The 21,488-nt window shown below is 35.3% G+C and overlaps 1 protein-coding gene across 1 annotated transcript in view; it reads right to left on the minus strand.

The window, feature by feature from the left end:
- The window catches only part of LOC129355316 (amyloid-beta A4 precursor protein-binding family A member 1-like), a 33,662-nt gene that overhangs the window by 9,841 nt on the left and 2,333 nt on the right, over positions 1 to 21,488 (minus strand). Inside the window, 6 exon segments of the mRNA XM_055024821.1 lie at positions 132 to 209; positions 9,923 to 10,068; positions 10,294 to 10,333; positions 10,425 to 10,523; positions 12,487 to 12,552; positions 20,566 to 21,488. Of these exon segments, the coding sequence (XP_054880796.1) occupies positions 132 to 209; positions 9,923 to 10,068; positions 10,294 to 10,333; positions 10,425 to 10,523; positions 12,487 to 12,552; positions 20,566 to 21,488 (1,352 nt within the window).

Consider the following 21,488-nt stretch of genomic DNA (forward strand, 5'->3'; position numbering starts at 1 on the left):
GTGTTGGACAGAAATATATGGCAATTAAAGCTAAAGACAAATTTCAGCAAATATCAAATTTGCAACAGTGTATAAGACTTTTAAAACAGTGAGGATGCCATGTGTCATTGTGTGTCCATCTGAACATTTACCTGGGAGTCGGCATTGAGCACCTTGATTCTCTGAGTGGAGATAAAGAGATCCACCTCTGTTATGGGCTGAGGTTCAGCCTGAGGTAAGAAACAAACAACTAGTGATTTCTACAACACAGTGACAACATAAAAAAGAAGGAGGCGTGGCTTCTATATTTAAGAAAACCATAAACTGTAGTAAAATGTCTTTGGGTCATTTCAGTTCTTTTGAGTATCTTGGAATTCAGGTTAAAGGCTTCAAACGAACTTTGACACTAACTTTATACAAAACTCCAGCATATGTGGAAAATTTCTTTACTGACTTGAATGATCTTTTATCTCTCATATGCATTGATTGTGATTGTAAAATAATTGTTGGTGATTTCAACATTCATGTGGACAAACCCCAAGACAGAGGAGCAAAAAAGCTCTCTGATATTTTAGAAAATTTTGGTTTAACACAACATGTCAAACAAGCAACACACACTCAATGACACACACTGGACCTGGTTATCAGTAAGGGTGTGAATATTTCCAATGTCTCTGTAACTGATGTCGCCCTGTCGGATCACTTTGCTGTTATCTTTGAAGGTTCTTTATTCTTTGACCCACTTGGACAAACAGCTACTGTCACAAAACGTTCTTTCACAGAAACATTTAATCAAATCTACTCTTCCTCCTCACCCTTAAGCTGTAATGATGTAGATCAGTTGGTAGATGATTTTCAGTCTAAAGTTTCATATATCATTGATTCCATTGCCCCAATTAAAGTAAAGGTTGTGTCTGGTACGAAAAAATCTCCATGGAGAAAAGCACAAACAGTTCGATCTGCAAGACAACTCTGTCGCAGAGCAGAATGAAAATGGCGTAAAACTCAACTTCACGTTCATAATGACATCTACAAAGAAAGACTACGTAACTATCACTTAACACTAAAACATGGAAGGGAGGCTTTCTTTGCAGATGTTATTAACAAAAACATTAACAATACTGGAGCTTTATTTGCAACAGTTGACAGGCTCACAAACCCTCCTATGACGTTACCACCTGAACTCCAATCTAATGCTGCCTGTAACAAGTTTCCAGCTACTTTTCAGAGAAAATTCAAAAAATCAGAGGATTAATCTGCACATCAACTTCAAAGCTAGAACCATTGCTGTACCAAAAACAAAACAAATACAGGAAAAATGACCCATTTTCAACTACTGAATTATAGTAGTTGAAAATTATAGTAGAAGAAATTATAAGTCAATTAAGTTCAAGCTCCTGCTGTCTGGATGTCCTTCCCACACATTCTTTAAGAAAGTCCTGCTTGTTATTGTTACTGATCTGATCCAAATAGTAACTCATCACTCACATCAGGCGTTTTCCCCCAGGCTTTGAAAACAGCAGTGATCAAACCACTGCTAAAAAAGAACAATCTGGACAAATCACTACTGCAGAATTACAGGCCGACCTCTGACCTCTGACCTCCCATTCATCAGCAAAGTTATTGAAAAAACTGTGTAAACAATTAAATAGTTTCCTCATGATGACCAACTGCTTTGACTCTTTCCAATCTGGTTTTTCGTGCTCACCACAGCACGGAGACTGGCCTAGTCAAAGTATTCAATGATATCCATATAAATACGGACTGTGGCAGAACCACGGTGCTGGTTCTGTTGGACCTCAGTGCAGCTTTTGACATATTACTGAATCGACTGGAGAGTTGGGTTGGACTCTCCGGTTCAGAGCTCAACTGGTTTGATTCTTTCATAAAGAACAAGGATTTCTTTGTTTCAATTGGAAACTTCTCATCAAAGAGGTCAAAGGTCACATGTGGGGTACCCCAAGGTTCAATCCTAGGACCCCTCGTATTTAATATTTATATTCTCCCACTAGCTCAGGTTATAATAGGAAATAATATTAGCTACCACAACTATGCGGATGACACACAGCTCTACATTACGATGTCACCAGGTGACCTTTGACCCCATCCAATCACTGAATAAATGTTTAGAACAGATAAATGTGTGGATGTGCCAAAACTTTCTCCTGCTGAACAGAAACAAAACTGAAGTCATTATTTTTGGACCTAAAGAGGAACGATCTAGAGCTATAGATCTAGAGCTATAGATCTAGAGCTATAGATCTAGAGCTATAGATCTAGAGCTATAGATCTAGAGTTAATGCACAGCTTCAGTTATTACAACTAAAAACTAACGATCAGGCCCGAAACCTGGGAGTAGTGATGACTAGAACCTTCAGAGCCACATAAAGACGATTACAAAGTCGGCCTTCTATCACTGAAGAACATCTCCAGGATTAGAGGACTAATGACTCAGCCAGATCTAGAGAAACTCATCCATACGTTTATCTTCAGTCACATTGATTATTGTAACAGCGTCTTCACAGGCCTGTCCAACAAATCAATCAAACAGCTGCAGCTGATCCAGAAGCTGCTGCTCCTGTTCTCACTAGAACCAGGAAGATAGAGACATAACAGCAGTTTTAAAGTCCCTCCACTGGCTCCCTGTAGCTCAAAGAATAGATTTTAAAATACTGTTGGTAGTTTATAAATCACTGAACGGTTTAGCACCACAATACATCAAAGATCTGCTGTTGTTCTATCAACCTTCCAGACTCTCAGGTTCTGGTTCTGGTTCTGGTTCTGCTCTGCATCCCAGAACCAGAACCAAGAGAGGAGAAGCAGCTTTCAGCATCTATGCACCAAAAATCTGGAACAAACGTCCAGAAAACTGTAAAACAGCAGAAACCCTGACTTCCTTTAAATCTCAACTAAAAACACACCTGATTAGAGTTTGATTTGAAAAGTAATCAATTAAAAATGTAATGATGTAACAATGTATTGTTTATTCTATGTTGCATGACTTTGTGTTTTTGTGTTTATGATGTAAAACACTTTGAAATGCCTTGCTGCTGAAATGTGCTATAAAAATAAAATTTGATAACTATAAAAAAACTAAAATGAATTACATGTTTTTCACTTAGAACCATTATTTTCCATTTGTCCTTACATGACATTCTGCTGTTACTGACAGCACCCCTTTCATTCTAAGAAAATGATGTGGATGAAGCAAATTTGAAATTAGTTTTCACTTTTGTATTTTTGGGAACGCACTGTAAGACAGCCTTCTGACACTCTCCACTCAACATACTTTTAAAAATGGGACTCAATAATGAAATTTAACATCAGTTGCTGTCTCTAACTATTAACACAAATTAAACACCCAGCATTGCTGCATATTTACTCATGAAAAAAAAACTAATTTCGCATAAATCTAGGGAAATAGTTGTATACCACCATCCTTGCTCTGGTTTGTATTATTGGATTTTCTTTTAATAAAGCTTATCAGTGGTTGTGGCTCACTCAAGACAAGGTGGTTGCCCCTGTCCATTTTCGGGAGGGCAGGGCCGTGCAGAGACCTATTGGAGGGGTGGAGGCTCAAAGTTAAAAAGGGGCACATTGAACAAGATCTTAACAGATTGTACAACAGCATAGCAACAACCCATTAATCAAGAATCTAATATTTAATTGGATCACATAGTTATTTTCATCATGTGGGGCAAAGCAAAGCAAATATAGTCTGTTTTTAATGTTGCTGTTTCTGCTGCTGATAGTCCTGGAGGGCTGAGTTAATCTGAGACTGTAGCTGTTAAACAGACCAGAGGAGAGAAGGTCAAAGGTTATGAAGCATGTTATTAAATAAGCCCCGCTACTTCTGCTTAACCTCTATATAAAACTTGGCTGCAGACTGTTTCATAGACATGAATATGTAGAAGCCTCACTGAGTGCTGAGTCCTGCGTTATGTCGTCGCCATCTTGTATGTGGCAGTAGAGCGATGGAGCTCCCTAAGTCATGTGCTATGTGGACTTGTTTCAACGGTTTTACAATACAGACTGCATTTATTAGCTTTACCTTTCACAGGTAAGGGTGAAAAAGCAGAATTACTTGACTTTGCCGCCGGAAACTCACTTCTAAACAACCGAGAAATATTTCCTATGTTGCTAAATTGGCCCAAAGTAACACTGTTTTCATAGTGAACGTTTTCATGTTGTTTTCTAATGAGAGAGCTGATGAGAAACTGCTGTTAGAGGGGAAGTGCTTTAAAACCCAGGGGATTTTGTGAGGAAAGTCAGTCAGGATCAGAGCTGGAGCTGCTGTTCTCCAGTCTCTGTTTCACAGCTCAGCTTCACAATCTGTTAATAAGCTATATGCCCAATGTGCTGAAAATGTCTTTTCTCTGAATGTGAAGGAAAAATAGATGTATTTTCTATTACACTATTGGATAATTCTCTTTTATCCTTGGCTTTAGCCTGTGTACCAGGACATCTCAGAAGTTATTGGACTTCTCCCAGTTTGACCAGCAGACTGAAGCCCTGTCTGTGGCCAGTGTTCCCAGTATACTATAAATAAATAAATTTGTGTTTTATTGCACACTTTTATTTTTCACTCTTTTGTTTAAGAGAAATATTTCAATCTGAAGTATTAATAATGAATATTAAGACAACTTTTGTAATAAAAAAAAATAATTTACTCTGTTAGAATTTTTTTTACTTTGTCTATGCTCTGCAGAGCATAGACAAAGAGCAAAACACTGATTGAAAATCGATTTATTTACTGCATGTTTAAGATGGAATAGCACTGAAAGCAGCTCTTTAAACCATTCAGACTATGAACACAACAGAGACACAATCAAAACTGTCAGATGACTGATTAATAATTAGATAAATCAAATTACTAAAATTTTATTTGGTAATCAAATTTTAGTAATTCCATTGCTAAAATCAAATCATGTGTGTGCACAATCATGTGCACATACATGATTGCTCCACATGTGTGTGCAACTGTAAATTATGAAATACAGTTCATAATTTTCATAAAGCACTGGAAACAAATTGCATCGTTTGTGTAAACATTTATTGTGAACATTCACAGAAAATCCAAACATGTATCAAAAATAAAAACTTTGCAAGACAAATATTATTACTTCATTTTTAATAATAGCTTAAAATATTTTGGCCCCGCCAATAAAGAAAAAACAAAAAAACAGGTCACCAGAAAACCGAAGTTGGCAGATGCTGCAAACCCTCTGAATTTTGTTTTATTTTAAGTATTGTTCTGTTTACTTCATTGCATTATTCAACCATATAAATAAACTTTCTGCCGAATTTCTAAACCTACTTGGATAAAGGGAATGTAATACAGCAACTGTACTGCTCAAATATTAGCAGGAACTATTAGATCAAATTTTCAAAATTACAAGAAAACTTTGAATTGTTTGCTCTTTAGTTCAATTCCTAAACACACCCCTTCACATTTAAAACATTTTAAAAGCAGCAAATTGTTTTAGCCAATGTTATCTTATGTTGTCAACATTGTGCATACTAACAGAAAAGAAAGGATAAAGAATGAATGTATTTTGATAAATTAGTCAAACACTGAATTTGGTTGTATTGCAAGCATTTTTCTGTAAACACTTGAACTATTAAAATATCTAAAAAAATTTCAGCTGGGTATCAGAACTTGATTAAAACAAATGTGAAAACTGACTACTGGTCTAATCACAACAGGCGGTAATTACAATTCTGGAAATTACACAAAATGTAACATTGTTTTCCCTTGATCAACACATCATGAACATGGTGGATGATAATACAGAATAATAAAGTGTTTATTTTAGCAAAGACCTCAACTACCTTTTCAAGTTTAAATAATATCCATCAACATAAAATTGCTTGCCAAGATACTGTCAAACTCTGCTCTAAATTCTGGGTAGGAACTGTAAGTGTTAGGCGCATCAATGATTGCTCCACATGTGTGTGCAACAGGTCTTCTCCCAAAACCAGTTTCAGCATTAAATGTCACCTTAATTTCTTCTGTGCATAAAACGGAGGACCCTGAGCAAAATCGCAAGAATTTTTCTAGTTTGCGCTGATCTGCATTCCTAATATATCTTTACAAGTAAGTAAATGTTGTCTTCTGTTTCTGTGATACGGACAAAGCCTCTGCTTGCAGCATATCAACTACATTTTATTTGTTGCTCTTTTGGACTCGTATAAATGAAGGACATCAGCTGGATGAGACAGATTTAATGCAAAGTCTTTGAAAATTTCATAAAAGCAATCAATAATATACTTTGGTTCTTGTAATATGACGTTATGAGCCATGACCTGTATTGCTTGCTTGATATTTTCCTGAGATGGAATGTTGTGAGCCCCCATCTGTGAAAACAGATCCAACAAATTGTCCCTTTAGTTATCATCATCATTAACAAAATTAACATTGCAACCCCCGCCTCGTCATTCTTTTCTTTAAGCAAGCAAACAGATGTCTGAACTACCTTTTCTTCCAACGAACACGATTCATATTTGAAATAGTTCTCATAAGAGGCTAAATTTATAGAAATATTGCTAAGTATACAGTATTTATGATGAATTAAGATAATTTACCTGTTTCGCGGGTTTGTCTTGTCTTGTCTTGAGTGCTGCTCCAAAATGAACCACTTTTTCAATGGAAGGGAGGGAATGTAATATGTTATGCATGGGAATCCAAAAGGTTTTGCAAGGGAACGCAAAAGAAAAATATCCTCATGTCCCCGAGGGGGCTCTGTATGGAATAATGTAAATATGTTGAATTAAACACTGTAAAAGTGTGTCTGTTCATCAGTGTCAATATATTTTATTTCTATCAAATAAAAACATTATGCTCTTTACTCAGAAATCCCCCAAAACAATTAAGTAATCACATCAAAAGTTAGAAACTCTGTCTTTAGTCGTTTATTTGATTTACATATATATCAATGTGTGTGTGAGAAAATGTGTCAATGACGGGTATTAACTTAAAATACTTTGTAGAATGGCACTTTCTGAACTTTGGTCCATTTACTTGTATTAGCGTAATGGCACATAGGCCACATTCAATATGGCGGACGCTTTGACGTATCGCAGCAACGGATCAACCCGCTCCATGAGGCGTCTACATATTCATGTGTATGGTTAACTCTACATCTTTTTTTGATATTAGCTCCAATGGAGAGGTCTAGAATTGTATGGTTGCAAGATATCAAGGCAAAGAAAACTCAACCGTTCATAGGGGCTCCTATGACTGGTTGAATTGTAACACAGATCTAAACCTGAGAATGACAAAGCTATTAAGTTTTATTCAATGCATTCAGCAGAGAAAAAAAATAGTACATTTAGCTTTTAATTAGGAAGTTTATTTTGTAAAAGTGAAAAGAATGTTACCATACACGTTACAATATACAGGATGGGCCACAAATTTGCATTCATAGAAAAAATTAACATTTGTACTGGACAACCATTTTTATTTTTGTGGGACTGTGTGTAATCGCTGCGCATCTTAAACCTCTTGTGATTGATCTGCAACATTTCCAGTTTTCTGAAACTTGCAAATAAGCTTTGCAAGTTTCATATAGCAGAATATTTGTTTATACAGGTAGCCTATACTCTGTATGAATAGATAATATTTGATCTATCTCATAAAATACTTATGAGATAGATAGGCAGACATCATGTGACTATATTGTCTTTGATTGGTTAGCTGTTAGCGATCAGTAGAGCACTACTGGTGGATGGTTAGCGTAACACTGAACAGAAAGCTAATGTCGTTGTTTGTCCCTACATCCAGTGGGTGGTGCAGGTGGCTACAGTTCATGGTAGCCACACAGGCACACCCGCTAGAAGGAAACAAATGCACTCAGTATAACGCTTTCATTTTATTGGCTCAGAGGTTGCTATGCGAATGTGGCATAAGGCAGTTTCATGTTTCATAAGCGAGCAGAGTGTGAGCAGAGACCAAGTGTGAGTGCGAGAAGAAGTTTTGAGTACAAGCATTACAAGTTTTAAGAAGAAAGACATTAAGTTCTGCTTCCAAATAAAAAAGTAAGCAAAAATATTAAACCTTTTGAGAACAAAAGAAATAAAATCCTGTTTTCAGATTGAAAATGTGTGCTCTTGAATTATGGCAAGAAAATTCCACCAAGCAAACAGAGTTTTGCAAGCGTAGATTTTCTCCGAGCAGAGACTAAGTGTGATCACACTTTAACCTAATGTCACTACAAGGCAGTTGTACCTCTGGAGGTTAGTGGCTGTGAATAGAAGTTACTGCATAATCTCAACTGCTAATGAGAAGATTTGGCTCATATTGTAAAAGTAATAAGTTACATTTACATTTATTGATATAATTACAATTTGTCTAATTTGTCCTTTAAGTTGTTTACAAAAGCTGAACTTTTTCTTTTCCTTGAATTTGGTTTGAATAAAGTTACTCAGTTACATTTGAAAGCATATCCATTAATGAGTAAAGATTTTTTTTAAAAAAACACTAGAAAAAACGGCATTGATCTTTTGGCTGGGTTCTTATGGTGTTGCATCAATAGGAAGACAGAGGAGCAAGGAAAACCTGTCAAGTTTAGTTCAAGTTAACTTCTGAGAAAAAGAAAAGTCCTTGCTGAATTAATGCATCAGTTTAGGCAGCAGGTTTATGATGCACTGTAAACTTGAATAATATTTTAACAACAAATTATCAGGTACTTGTGATTATAATTTGTATTGACTAAAACTGAAAACAGAAGATGGGGGCTTAGTTTGGAGTCGATTATTAGATGAGAGTAAGAAACAGCAGCTCACATAAGATATTGGAAATCAATGTCCCATTAAAAAATGCACACAATATTGATTTTTTATTTATATATGTGCTCCTTTAAATAAATATAGCTTAACACCAACATGTTCATTTCCTTTGTGATGACTGAACTTTGTTTTGCTCATCAAGTCACTAAGTAACAAGTATAGAGATGTTTGTTACTTTGAATATTAGTAACTTCACTTGTATTTAAGAGCAGATTTTTAAAATCAAAAATAACTTTGGTGTCACTGTCTTTTCTTTTGAATAAATTAGTTCTTGCTTTCTGCACTTTATCAGGTTTTGATTTTGCTTGTATTAAAAATTCACTGTCCTCCTGTGTTTTGACGGTTTTTATTTTAAGGTCAGTTAACGATAAGCAATTTATTTAAGGAGCCTTCTCAGGGACATGAGGAGAATTTTTCTTTGGCATTGCCTCGCAAAACTTTTGCATTCCTCACAATATGCTTACTGCAATATTTGCTAGTCTATTTTGTAAACAGTCACAAATGACAGTTTAACATTTCAAATATACACACATTTAAAGAGCCTCGTTATTTATCATTAACCCCTTTGGTTAATAGGCTGCGACAGACTGGCGACCTGTCCAGGAACGCAGCTGGAGAGGCACCAGCACCTCCCGACCCCGTTAGGGAGAAGGGTGCTCAGAAAATGGATGGATGGATGGTTAATAAGCAGACAGATATTAAACATAGAGGAGAACGGTTTGAAGGCCGCTGACAAAAGCTACGAGCTCCGGGAGGGAGATGGAGGGGAGAGAGAGAGACCTCTGGAGAGGTAGAAGTTCAGCACAAAACAATTCAGAAACAATAAGAAATGAGAAAAAAAATATATTTATAGACATATTAACTCGTGTTTTAGACTGTCTATTGATCATAGACCTACTTTGACTCAAAATGCAGCCATTCTGAATGACGGCCTTATTGCAGTCGTTCTTCCAGCACTGCGAGAGATCGACTGCAGTAAATATTCTGAGCCAGTGCTCAGAATATTTACTGGAACGCAGTACTGGACCGTACCACCTTACTTTCACCCCTGCCTTTGCCCCTACCTCAGCCCCAGTCCCCTAGAACATTTTGTTTGGAGGTCTTGATTTAGGGGACTGGGGTTGGAGGTTGACTGACAGAACAACAAAATTGTCACCTTGATGCGGTTAACAGCTTCCTGTGCTTGGATCATGCGAATATTCTTCGATGGTGTCTTCTCTGATAACATCTGTGTGGATCCAAGACAGTTAGCTGCAAAGATGATCCCATCAATTAGGTCCTCTGGATCACAGGGGCCAGGTACTACAGACAGAGATTCAGTCTGTTTGTTAGACTCATCGCATCACTTTGTTTGTTTGTTTTAAATAACTCAGGTGTAAAAACACCGTAAGTTAAAATGAGTTCAATTAATAATTTATTTACATTAATACAAACAACATTACTTTTTTCACCTCATCAATATGTTTCGTTTCAGTTGTTTAAAACCTTGTGCCACATGTCTCCTGAGATTGAATCAATCATGCTCACCTTCTACATATGTGGGGAAGGAAGTAAGCCTCTTCCTACACTGTGAATAACACAATTAAAACAATTACTGTTACTTTGTCCAATGAATAAAAAGTAAATATTATACAAAAATAGTTATATATAGAATCAACCTCTTTATGAGACAGAGAACCTGGAAAGCCTTCATCCTGTGACAGAAGCTTGCTGGATGACCCAGCTCTTGGAGGGGAAGAAGAACCTGAGCCAAGGGACTGCAGAAACAGAACAAGAATGTTGTCTTAGGTTAGATGTTAGAGGAGAAGGAGAAGTTGAAATCCCAGAGAAATTGTATCACAGTGGTGGATCAACAAAATCATGACAAGAGTACATATTTGTGGAGCCTAAAGTTTGAGAAAAAGAAGAAAATATTTTTTTTGGCAAAACATGAGCAAAAATGTTTTAAGACCCATGTGTTTTCATCCTCTTTTCATCCATACATAAAGGTAAGAGAAATAAATAATGCAGGATTTTTTTGTTAAACAAAGGTTGACATTTAGCTAAAACCTGTGAGGGTCTGCACTGGGTTTTATTTTAGCATATCAAGTAGAGGGATTTACACAAATGCTGAACACACTCAGATTGTCAACTAACTTTTTTTGTGTTGTGTCAAATGAATTGTTTTTGAATTTTTTGTGTTTCCCGAGAAACATATTAGTTGATTTCCCCGAGAAACATCTATGAATCTTGTCTTTTTATCTTTCAGACTCACACACAGCGAAAAATAGTTATTATAAAGTTTATTTTGCAAGTAATTTTTTGGCACTTGAACTCCAACAGAGGACATGGCATTGATAACCGCCATCAGAGAGGATGAGCTGCTGTGAAAGGACTGAAGGGATACTGAAGAAGTCGAGAGTTGAAGGTAAAGAAGATGGAGGTGGGTCAAAGATCGACCGTGGAGCAAGTAGCAAACCGGACCTTATGAAGGAAGCGAACCCTAATGATTGGAGGAGATGAGGAGAAGACCGACTCCAATAGACCACAAAGGAGGAGCATGATAAAGTCATCGGCTGGTAGGTGAGATGAATAATTTTCCAGTTTGAATTTACATCGAGGCTTCATGTATCAACCTTACCTAAGTGTAAACCCAACCTCTGTTGAGACAAGACCTGCAATTTTGTCTTAGTTTTCATTAATCATAGTTTGTTGTCACTAACATATTGTTATCATCTTACATCAACTACTGATAATGCAGGCCAGTTTTGCATTAATTGGCCTGTCAATGTTTAAAAAGAATAAAATTCAACACATATTTGAGATGGAAAAAAAATCAAATATTTTTTTTACCAGTGGCTACATTGTATCACCTGAATTTGATTGTAGTTGGATGTAACTTCCTTGTATGTAATTAGACCTTAATCAGAATATATTTCAGTAGATTTTGCTGAAATGAATCTGGTTGACTTCAACTGCATGCTCTGTATGAGGGATTACTGAAAAGTCAATGACAACTGAACCTCTGCGCTGTGTGCTCTTACAGGAGGAGCAAATGCTGCAAGTCAATGACTCGATGCAATCTTCTGGGTTTCCTTAGAAATAAACTTTTAATAATTAATGGAGCAAATTGCACTGCATGATAACTGGGATCAATTGGAATGTACGTGTGAATTTTGTAAAGTGCCTTGCGACAACATCTGTTCTGATATCAATAAACTGAATTTTATATCATTTAATTACTGTAGTGAATTCTGTACATCTCAATATGAATTGAACTATTTTGTCTCTTAAAAGTACCTTTAAATATCATTATTTAAAATGGATGAACTTAACTAATTAACATAAATATATTAGATCAATATTCTAGACTTTTATGCTGATTGTTAAGTTCCAAATTCAAACTTATGTATAATATATAACTTTTCTGCCAAATAAAGAAAGGTGTCTTTATTTGGTTTATCCAAAACATTTATAGATTTTTCTATTTATTTTTTCACACAAAAAAAAACAACAAACTCTAACTAATGTGGGAACAACAACACAAGAAATTAATACAGGAATCATAATTTAGCACCTTAGAGTGAATAAGAAATAAATAATTTAACAAGTATAGCAGTCAAAGTGGTGTTGAACATCCAAATTCTTTAACTATTTCAGAATGTCCCACTCCACACAGTAAGAGTTCTCCAAATATAAAGAATCACCACACAACAGGAAAACCTAAAAAAAAAACCTTACCTCACTTTGAGCGCATCGGTCAGTCTGTTCCTTCTGCTTGGCTTGTTCTTCCTCATGCTTTTCTACCTGATACAGCCAAAAATTTTCCATAGTTTTTGGTTATTTCCTGAAGGTTGTTTAGTCTTAAAGAGTCACAGAAGAACATGCACACGAAGGGCAGACTAGGTGAAATGCACGAGCAAAGTCACAAAACGTAAGCTCAGGTGACACATTCAGGTTGGTCATGGGAAGATCATGACAGACTGGTACGTCATCTTGTTTTTTTCCTCTGCAAATACCAAACATAAACTTTAATTCCCCCCTAAATTTATGAAGCTAGCAACCGCAACACATAAGTAAACTAGCATTCAAACAACAAAGAATACAAGAAACTTGTAATTATAGTGTTAGAAAAAGGAGAAAGGTTAACAGGTCATTCCATGCTGGTACTAGATTCCAAATTAAATTTTAGTTCGAGTTATCCAATACGCTTTTCTTTTTAGTTCCATGATAAATAAATTATTAGGTGGATGGAGGTAGAAGAAAGGGAGGTAAAAGGACTTTGCTGGAGTAAACAAATGTAAGAAAGCAAACTGATATGGAGACTAGAGCTGCACAAAATATTAAAACAGAGTCACCATTGTTTAAATAATTGCAATATCACAATTGTAATTATTTTTAATTTTGATGCAAAATTAAAAAGGTTACAAAATTTCCAGCACCATATATTCCAATTCATCCTGGCAATCATGCAACTAAAATAACTCCTCACTAATATGTGGCCAATGTTAACCACATACAACAAAACAGAAAGCGTCTTGCTATCTTTGTTAACTTGTTTTTGGAGTGAAAGGTGTTTTCTAACACAGAAATATGTTATGTAAAGAACCATAAAGAAAGACAAAAGTCCAGATAGAGATTGTTACTTCAATGACTGGTGTAAAATATTCAAATAAGAAACTTTATATGTTCAAGCTAGAATTTTTAAAGTGCATATTAAAGGTAGTTTTGAATAGTCGGAAGATATTTTATTTTCTTAGGTCAAATTGTAAACCTGGTTGCTGTATTTGGTCTAATTAGCTAGCGAATGTTTTAAAGTTGAATCAACAAAAAGCTCTCCAAGATCAATTGTGCATTTGCATGACGTAACTGGATGAAAACTGAGCTCGGCGGCTGAGGTCTGACTGCTGAGCTCAAAAAGGCTTTGTTTGCTCAGATGTTATTAAAACTTAACGTTTTAATAACGTGTCAGCGCATTTAATGTGTTTATGTTCAGGCTGCAGCTGGTCTGGACACAGCGAGAAGGAAAAAAATAACAACTGAAAAAAACTTATTTAAGTTGAGAAGGGAACGATTCACCACTAGGAGTATTTCAACTAACACAGCAATTTGCAGTGTACTCTTCTAAGAGAAGGATTACAACGAAAGTGACCCAAATGAATGTTAGATAGGACCCAGAAAAATGGGCCTGATAAATTCAGGCTGAAATCTATTGCAGTACCACCATAACACAGCAGAAGGAGCAAAGGAAGGGAACGAACTACACCGATGGGAAACAGACAAAACAAAGCCCAGCTTAGACCTGGAAGAGGGGAGAGTCATTCAATTTTCCAGAGATATGAATACCTTTTCTGTGTGTAATGAATAAATATTATATACAAGTTTCACTTTTTCAATGTAATTACTGATTGAAATAAACTAATTTCATAGCCAGTGTCTGTGGATTAAAATACTTCTAAAAAAAATTATATTTTCTATGAAGGTCATAACTTGCTTGAAAATTACCTTTGCATTACTTTTTTCAAATCAAAGTAAGCTAAAAATATCGCCCTACTATGTCCAAATATCCAAATTAAGAGCAGATTTCTTGTTGAATTTCTACACATTTAGTTTTGGGATCTGCTGTGTCTGTCTACATGTGAGACCTCTTGTTCCTTTTAGGATCTTTGCCCCCGAGAGCAGAATAAGTAAACAGGTTATTTACATTTTCCCATCATATTCGTTCCCCCCATAGACACATAAAGAACAGATGCTTCATAGTCGCTCCTGCCTACTGTAGCTGACGAGCTTTAGGGCGGCCATCTTGGAGCGGTCAACGGCTCTTCTCAGCCTTTTATGTTTGACAGGCGCAGTAACGTGTCAGCGCATTTAATCGAGCATAATTTGCTAAATGCTAAACAGATTTTCACTATTTTTTTCTTGCTGTAAACCTGATTCAAACAACTATCAAAGCTACATTTAAAAGAAACTTATTTTTTAAAGTTTTTTTTTAATTGGCTTAGTTTGGCATATTTAAATATTATTAATGGGGAAACCAGAATAGATTTCAAATAGAATATTTTTATACTGATATTTGATGAGCATTTTACAAAGCACACAACCAGTTGTAATTTCTTAATAATTTTATTTTGTAATATCAATGCATATTTATATAAAAGAAATACAAAATAATACAATCATTGAGAAACAAAGATGATTAACTAATGATTAATACTGAATAATGTATTAAACTACACATATTTATATGCACATATGTACATACATAATGTATATATAGATTTTGTGTTTTCCAGCTGAGGAGTTGTAGCTTAACAGAGATTCAGCAGCTGAGATTCATCCGTGCTATGAATCCGTCTCTCCTTAAAGACATTTCCCTCTTCTTCCTCACATCCGGTCTTTATGAAACCCTCAAAACAAAAACGGGAGCTATTTTACTTTTGACAGATTGAAAGAATTACGTATAAATTTTGCTATTTTTTGCAATTTTTGTCTTTGCTATCTTGTGTCGCATAATCTAAATCAATGTTAGGGAATAATTAAAACTTTTTCAGACTTACAAAATCTCGGCTAGCCTTCATAGGAGGGCTGAGCCAGGTCGGTATTACACCAAGTACCAAGTACTACAGCTAATATTAGTACTGGACATAAATACAGTATTGTAATATTCTATTCACAAAAAATAGGCGATAATATGTGAATCATACTTATGAAAACATATCCCCTGAGATCTCATGTCAATAGTCTGTTGATCTGAACAAAAATATTCCTCACTGCTGCTGTCCCTAGGTTATGGAGGGGGAACAGATTATTTCAGGAGGTTAAACTATATGGTTCTCTCCTCATAACTCTGGCAAATAAGGAGAAAATATTTTCAAACTTATAATTTATTGCTGTTGATGAGAGGAATAAAGACAATTGAGGATATGCAGGTAAATTAATTTGTTCCCATTTTATGGAGATTATTTTAGTCAGCTAAAATATATGGTTCCCCCCTCAAACTCTGCCAAACAAAATCAAATGATTTATTGTTGATGAGGAGAAGAATAAACAGAAAAAAACTTGCTGGTAAAAGTTGTTTCCATATTATGGAGGAAAACAGATTATTTCAGGCAGCTGAATTATCCATTCTCTCTTCTCCTTCCCCATAACTTTGGGGAATGAAGAGCAACTGTTTCCAAATTCTCAAAAATTTTAAATACACACTACGTGTTGGAAAACTGTGTTTGGTGCCTGACTTCTATTTCTGCCAGGCTTAAGTGAGAAAAGTTGGAAAAAGAGCGATTCTCTTGGCATTTAAAATAACACAAAACAGCATCAGAAGACCTCATTTATATTTTATTTTACAATTTTTTTAAACAAAAGTTGCCAATTAAACTGAATTATATGAGTTGTTTTTACCGAGAAATCGATCAGAAGCGACGTGAAAATGATCAGATCCGCCTCATTCGCCTCTCTGGCTGCAATGCGCGCTCCCGACACAGGGGGGCAGATTTTCACAGGGGAACCGAATTTTGCACCAACCTCTGCGCACGGCTCCTTTTTAAAGTTTTGCTCAGATATCCAGGATGATCAGTCTGGATGAATCTAAACACTAATGAAACATCATCATTTCCCAGCAGATCAATACGATCTCTGATCGTACATGGCTCCTCTGAATCCTTCCATTGGCTCTGATGTTCTCCATCAGAGCCAAAGCTCCACAGTTAGCTGCTCCCTTTTATGCAGCTTCTGATATAGCAGATCACCTTAAAAATAATCCAACATGACCCGACTGGAGTTAATCTGCTGATCCAACCCTGTTTTCTTTTTCATTCAAATAGATGCACAGACCGATGTGTTACATCGATGTGTTACATCTTTATGAGACAAACACTGAGGAAAAGTACTACTTACATTCTAGTGAGGTTTTCATATCCTTTTATTTGTATTTTCTTTATTTTGTGTGCGTGTTACGTTATTATCTGAGGACAAATGTGGTTCAGTTTCATTGTTTACGTTTAAATAATAAAATATTAAAATAAGAATTTTTAAAAAACATCGGGTCTGAAGCCTTTTTGGTCTAAATAACTGAATGTAGTCAGTTTTGACGGTTTGTAGTTTGATATTGTTCAAAGAAAATGTTTGCACATTTTCACGCCAGCGAAAGAGTGTGCGCATATTTACACAAACTTTGACGCAAAGTTCATTTTTACACATGCCGACTTATGCGTAAAATATTGCGTCGCACATTTTTTGCAAATGATTCTGACTTTAAACATCTGCTCTCCTGAAAGCAGAAAATGTGTGTGGGTCACCTTAATTTTATGGTAGGCCTAATTGAACTGAAATATTGCGCAACAGGTGTCCATGTTAAGGTGATGAAAGTTAAGCTAGCATAGCTAACCTGCTGCTATATATATATATATATATATATATATATCTATATATATATATACTAAATCTGGGAGCTCGGGAAGCGTGAAATACTCACGCACTCGTAATCTGACAAAGGGAATATCCAAAGTCACAACACAAGATCACAACAATAACAAGGTCCAAAGGGATCACATTTCACAGACCAGTAAAAAGCTTTAATTAAAAAAAAATATATATATATATATATATATTTTTTATTAAAGCTTATATATATATATATGTATATATATATATATATATATATATATATATATATATATATATATATATATATATATATATATATATATTTTTTTTTTTTTTTTTTTTTTTTTTTTTTTTTTTTTTTTTAATTAAAGCTTTTTACTGGTCTGTGAAATGTGATCCCTTTGGACCTTGTTATCTTGTTGTCTTAGTGTTGACAATTAATATAAAAAAATTCCCTTTGTCAGATTACGAGTGCGTGAGTATTTCACGCTTCCCGAGCTCCCAGATTTATGGAGGACATCGATGCAGCAAACAGAAAGGGGCGGGGACATACCACTATCAGTCTCCTACCTTATTTGGAAATGGGACCATTGCACTCCAGAAGTGAAGGGGGCGCCATTTCTTATATTATCCGTGGTCTCCCGTTTTTATTTTCTTTTGAAATCTGTGATATTTTCACCTTCAGGAAGGAGTTTCAGTATTTCAACTTCTCTCTTGTATTTACTTCAGCGCAGCTCACAGTTTTTAACAAATTCTGTAGCTTCCGGTGTACTTCTAAATCTGCTCCTTAGTTGCATCTTTTCGGGCCTGGTACTGTCTCTAGTGGTGTGGGGTGGTAACACAACTCACTTAATTACATCACTAAATCAGAATACCACCAGTATTTATTATTTACTATTAATTTAGGCATTACTGGCAAAGCGAAAGATAAATTATCTTATAAAACACCATATTTTTTCATTTTCTTAAGGAAGTAGAGTTAATTAAATGAGATAAACAAAACCTGAAAGGGATTCCAGTTTCATTTGATGGCCAACCTGTTGAAACTGTGGCAAATTTTAAATTCCTTGTGTCGTTCCTTGACAGTCAGCTCAACTTTGCTGAAAACACTGTAGGCTGTCTTTAAGAATTGTTCTCAGAGACCCTATCTTTTAAGAAGATCTAATGATCTTGGGATTACCCAACTTGAGGTTGTGTAAGTTTTAACATTAATGTGTAATGTTAAAACACATTAACAACCTCTACCTCTAGAAAGGTAGAGGTTGTTGAGTTGAAATGTTAAAATTTAACATTCAAGTTAAAACAACATTTTAATTCAAGTTTTAACTTTTCACCTCCTCAGCTGGTTTGGTCTCATGAGCTGCAGACTAACTAATCTTTTAAGCAAACTTTCAATGACAGGTATGACAGCAGGTGAAATCAAAAACAACTCTGTTTCAACTGAAAGAACATGAAAGACGGCAAGAAATATTTGATCAGAGAGCATCCATCATCTCCATCAGTTTGAACCTCTAAGCTCACATGTAGATGTAACTGTTTTCTTCTGGTAACTAAGAACATTTATTAGTCATCTATTGTTGGTGCAATAATTATTCTTAACTAAACTAAATGATAACATTTATCTATATCTTGCTAAAAGTTTTTCTCTATTCACAAATTGTTGATAATGTGATTCTATGAATATAATTTGTTGTTTTAGAGTCAAAGGAACATTTTCACATTGATAAACTAAATAGTTTCATCTTATTTTTACCTATATATAAGACTTTACCATCAAAAAGTCTCTCAGAATAATATACATGGCACCGTAAAAATGACGATGTGAATTTTTGCTTGTATCTGTTTAACAACCCTGCTTGTAACAATCTGGGTAGTTATTCTTCTGAATCTAATTCATTTGTTTTTTATTGACTTTTGCTCAATTAAATTTCTTATGCATACATTGCATATTGCAAATATAAATGAAATTTTTCTAATAGTTAATCATGTTGATTTTTATTTTTGTCTGATTACATCTTCTTTTCCTATAATAATTGATGAATATACAGTATAGATATAATTTATAATGTATAAAAGTATTGTTTATGTCATGTAATTAGCTCTACGTCCTTAAGAAAATGAAAAAATATGGTTTTTCATAAGATAATTGATCTTTTACGGTGCCAGTCATGCCGAAATTAATAGTAAGTATACATGCAGACACATAAAGAAAAAAAAAACAGTTTAAGAAAGATTGGTGGAGACTGTCCCCTACATTCCAAAGTTGGGGGAGATGTCCACACCAGTCCTTTGGGAAGTTATGCCTTCAATTCATATGCAATGAATATCAATGTAAACCATTAAATCAGATTTAACCGCATTGATATTCTTTTAGTTCATTTATGTTTTGGGCCAATTCTAAATGTGATCAGCATTACATTGTGCTTTTAGATCTACAAACTGATGATTTAATTTGGATTTAACAGAAGTACAAATAATTGGGGCCTGCCCATAGAAGCAGTAACTGCTTTCAGAACTCAGTTATACTTTGTGAGGATACTGGACAGAAAATTTATCAGTTCTGTTTTTCACAGAATGTTTTAATAGAAATAGTTTCTTAAAATGATAAATCATAATCTATTCTTTAAACCTTTATTGTTATTATTATTATTATTATTATTTATTATTATTATTATTATTATTACAAATTAACAACAAATGTCTTTATCCAACAATTGTCAAACAGTTGATGTAACTCTGTGACTTCTTTTTTATCTACATGTATGAGTTCATTTCTTCTACTTTCATTATCTGCTCAGGTCAAGGACACTCTACACTACAGTATGCCTTATATGTTGTGACTGAATTTGTTAGTTTGTAATGATATTTTTTCCTTGAGATACCATATATGCAATCATAATTTTTATTTTTGTCTGTCTGATTACATAATTTTTACAAATTAAGTCAGATGTGGTTATGTTGAAGGTGTTGACCTTTTTATTTGAGATGCATGTTTGAATACCAATTATGTTTGACTCTTACTTGAGTAATTTTTTTAAATTAACTTTTAGTTCTGTAAAGATTACAACAGAAAACTGGTTATGAGTGATGGTGCCCTGTCCTTTCTACATCTTTGTGTGAATGTAATGCATTACACCTATTAATCTATGACAGGATGCAGGTCAGTGTTCTGATACTTGCCATCAGATCACTGACATACTGAATCCTGAGGCATTGCTTACAATGAAAACCAGAGGAAAATGGATGTTTTGTGTTAGATGGGAATTCACCAAAAGAAAAAATATGTAAATCAATCCTCTTTCTTCCTACAGCTGTTTCTCACACATCTTGAATGATAGTCACTTGATTTACCCTGAGTGTAAGAACCCTCAACTTAAAGTTAACTGTTAACATAATTCAAATAATCATGTGCAGTGTAAATCAAAGCTTTGTACTTACATTGTCCCCAGGACATGGCTGGAAATCATACTCTGTATTTGAACTCAAATCCTGTCTCATCACCCAAACTGGTTCCTTTGGTTCGTCCGGTGTATAAGGGGATCTTATAGTTCTTGTCTTCACTTCTTGAATAGCCTCCCTAATGTCCTTAATGACCAAAGAGATAACATCTGCCTTCTCCTGACTATTCTTCATTGATAAAGTCTCATCAGAACAATTCAGAACCTGGCGGGTGACTGAGTCCTCCCGGCTTGCAGCTTCGCAGGTTTTGTTTGAACTGATTTGAGTTGCAGGTTCAGAATGATCTTTCAGTGGCGGTTTTTTAGCTTTTGCTTTACTTCCAAGATTTTGAGGGCCTAGACTTTGGTTGACCTCAGCTACAGATTGTTTATTTTCCTCAACCAGGTCAAAGCTATCAGAGCTTCGGTACTGGGCAAACTCTGCCTCCTTTTCTGGACTGTCTGACTCGCCATCTGAGCGCTGGGTGTAGTGACGCAATCTTGAGCCAACAGCCTCCTTCAAATGGTGATTCCTATCTCTCTCTTTACTTTGCAAATGCTGAATGCTGGTTTTTTGCTGATTTATAGATTGTTTATCATTTGAAAGAGTTGGAAAAAGTGAAGCTGGAACATCACAGATTTCTGCATAAACTTGGTCAGAGAATGAATAGGTCTCATACAAGTCAGTATTTACATTTTCTGAGTTTTCATTGGCTGCACAAATAGCTTGGCCAACAAAGTAGCTAACTGGTTTGGAATAGACGTTGCCAGTGTAGTCAGCATTCAGCATCTCATCTGTTTCATTTGGTCTTTCAGAATCTTGACCGTCTCGCATGGGTTTACATGTCAGAGACAGACATTGAGAGGGGGTGTCATTAGGTGAACAAGGATGTTGCTGTTCAGCCAAAGTGCTTTCTCTGTTTT

This window comes from Poeciliopsis prolifica, unplaced genomic scaffold (genome assembly GCF_027474105.1).
Source record: "Poeciliopsis prolifica strain line A6 unplaced genomic scaffold, Auburn_PproV2 SCAFFOLD130, whole genome shotgun sequence".
NCBI lineage: Eukaryota > Metazoa > Chordata > Actinopteri > Cyprinodontiformes > Poeciliidae > Poeciliopsis > Poeciliopsis prolifica.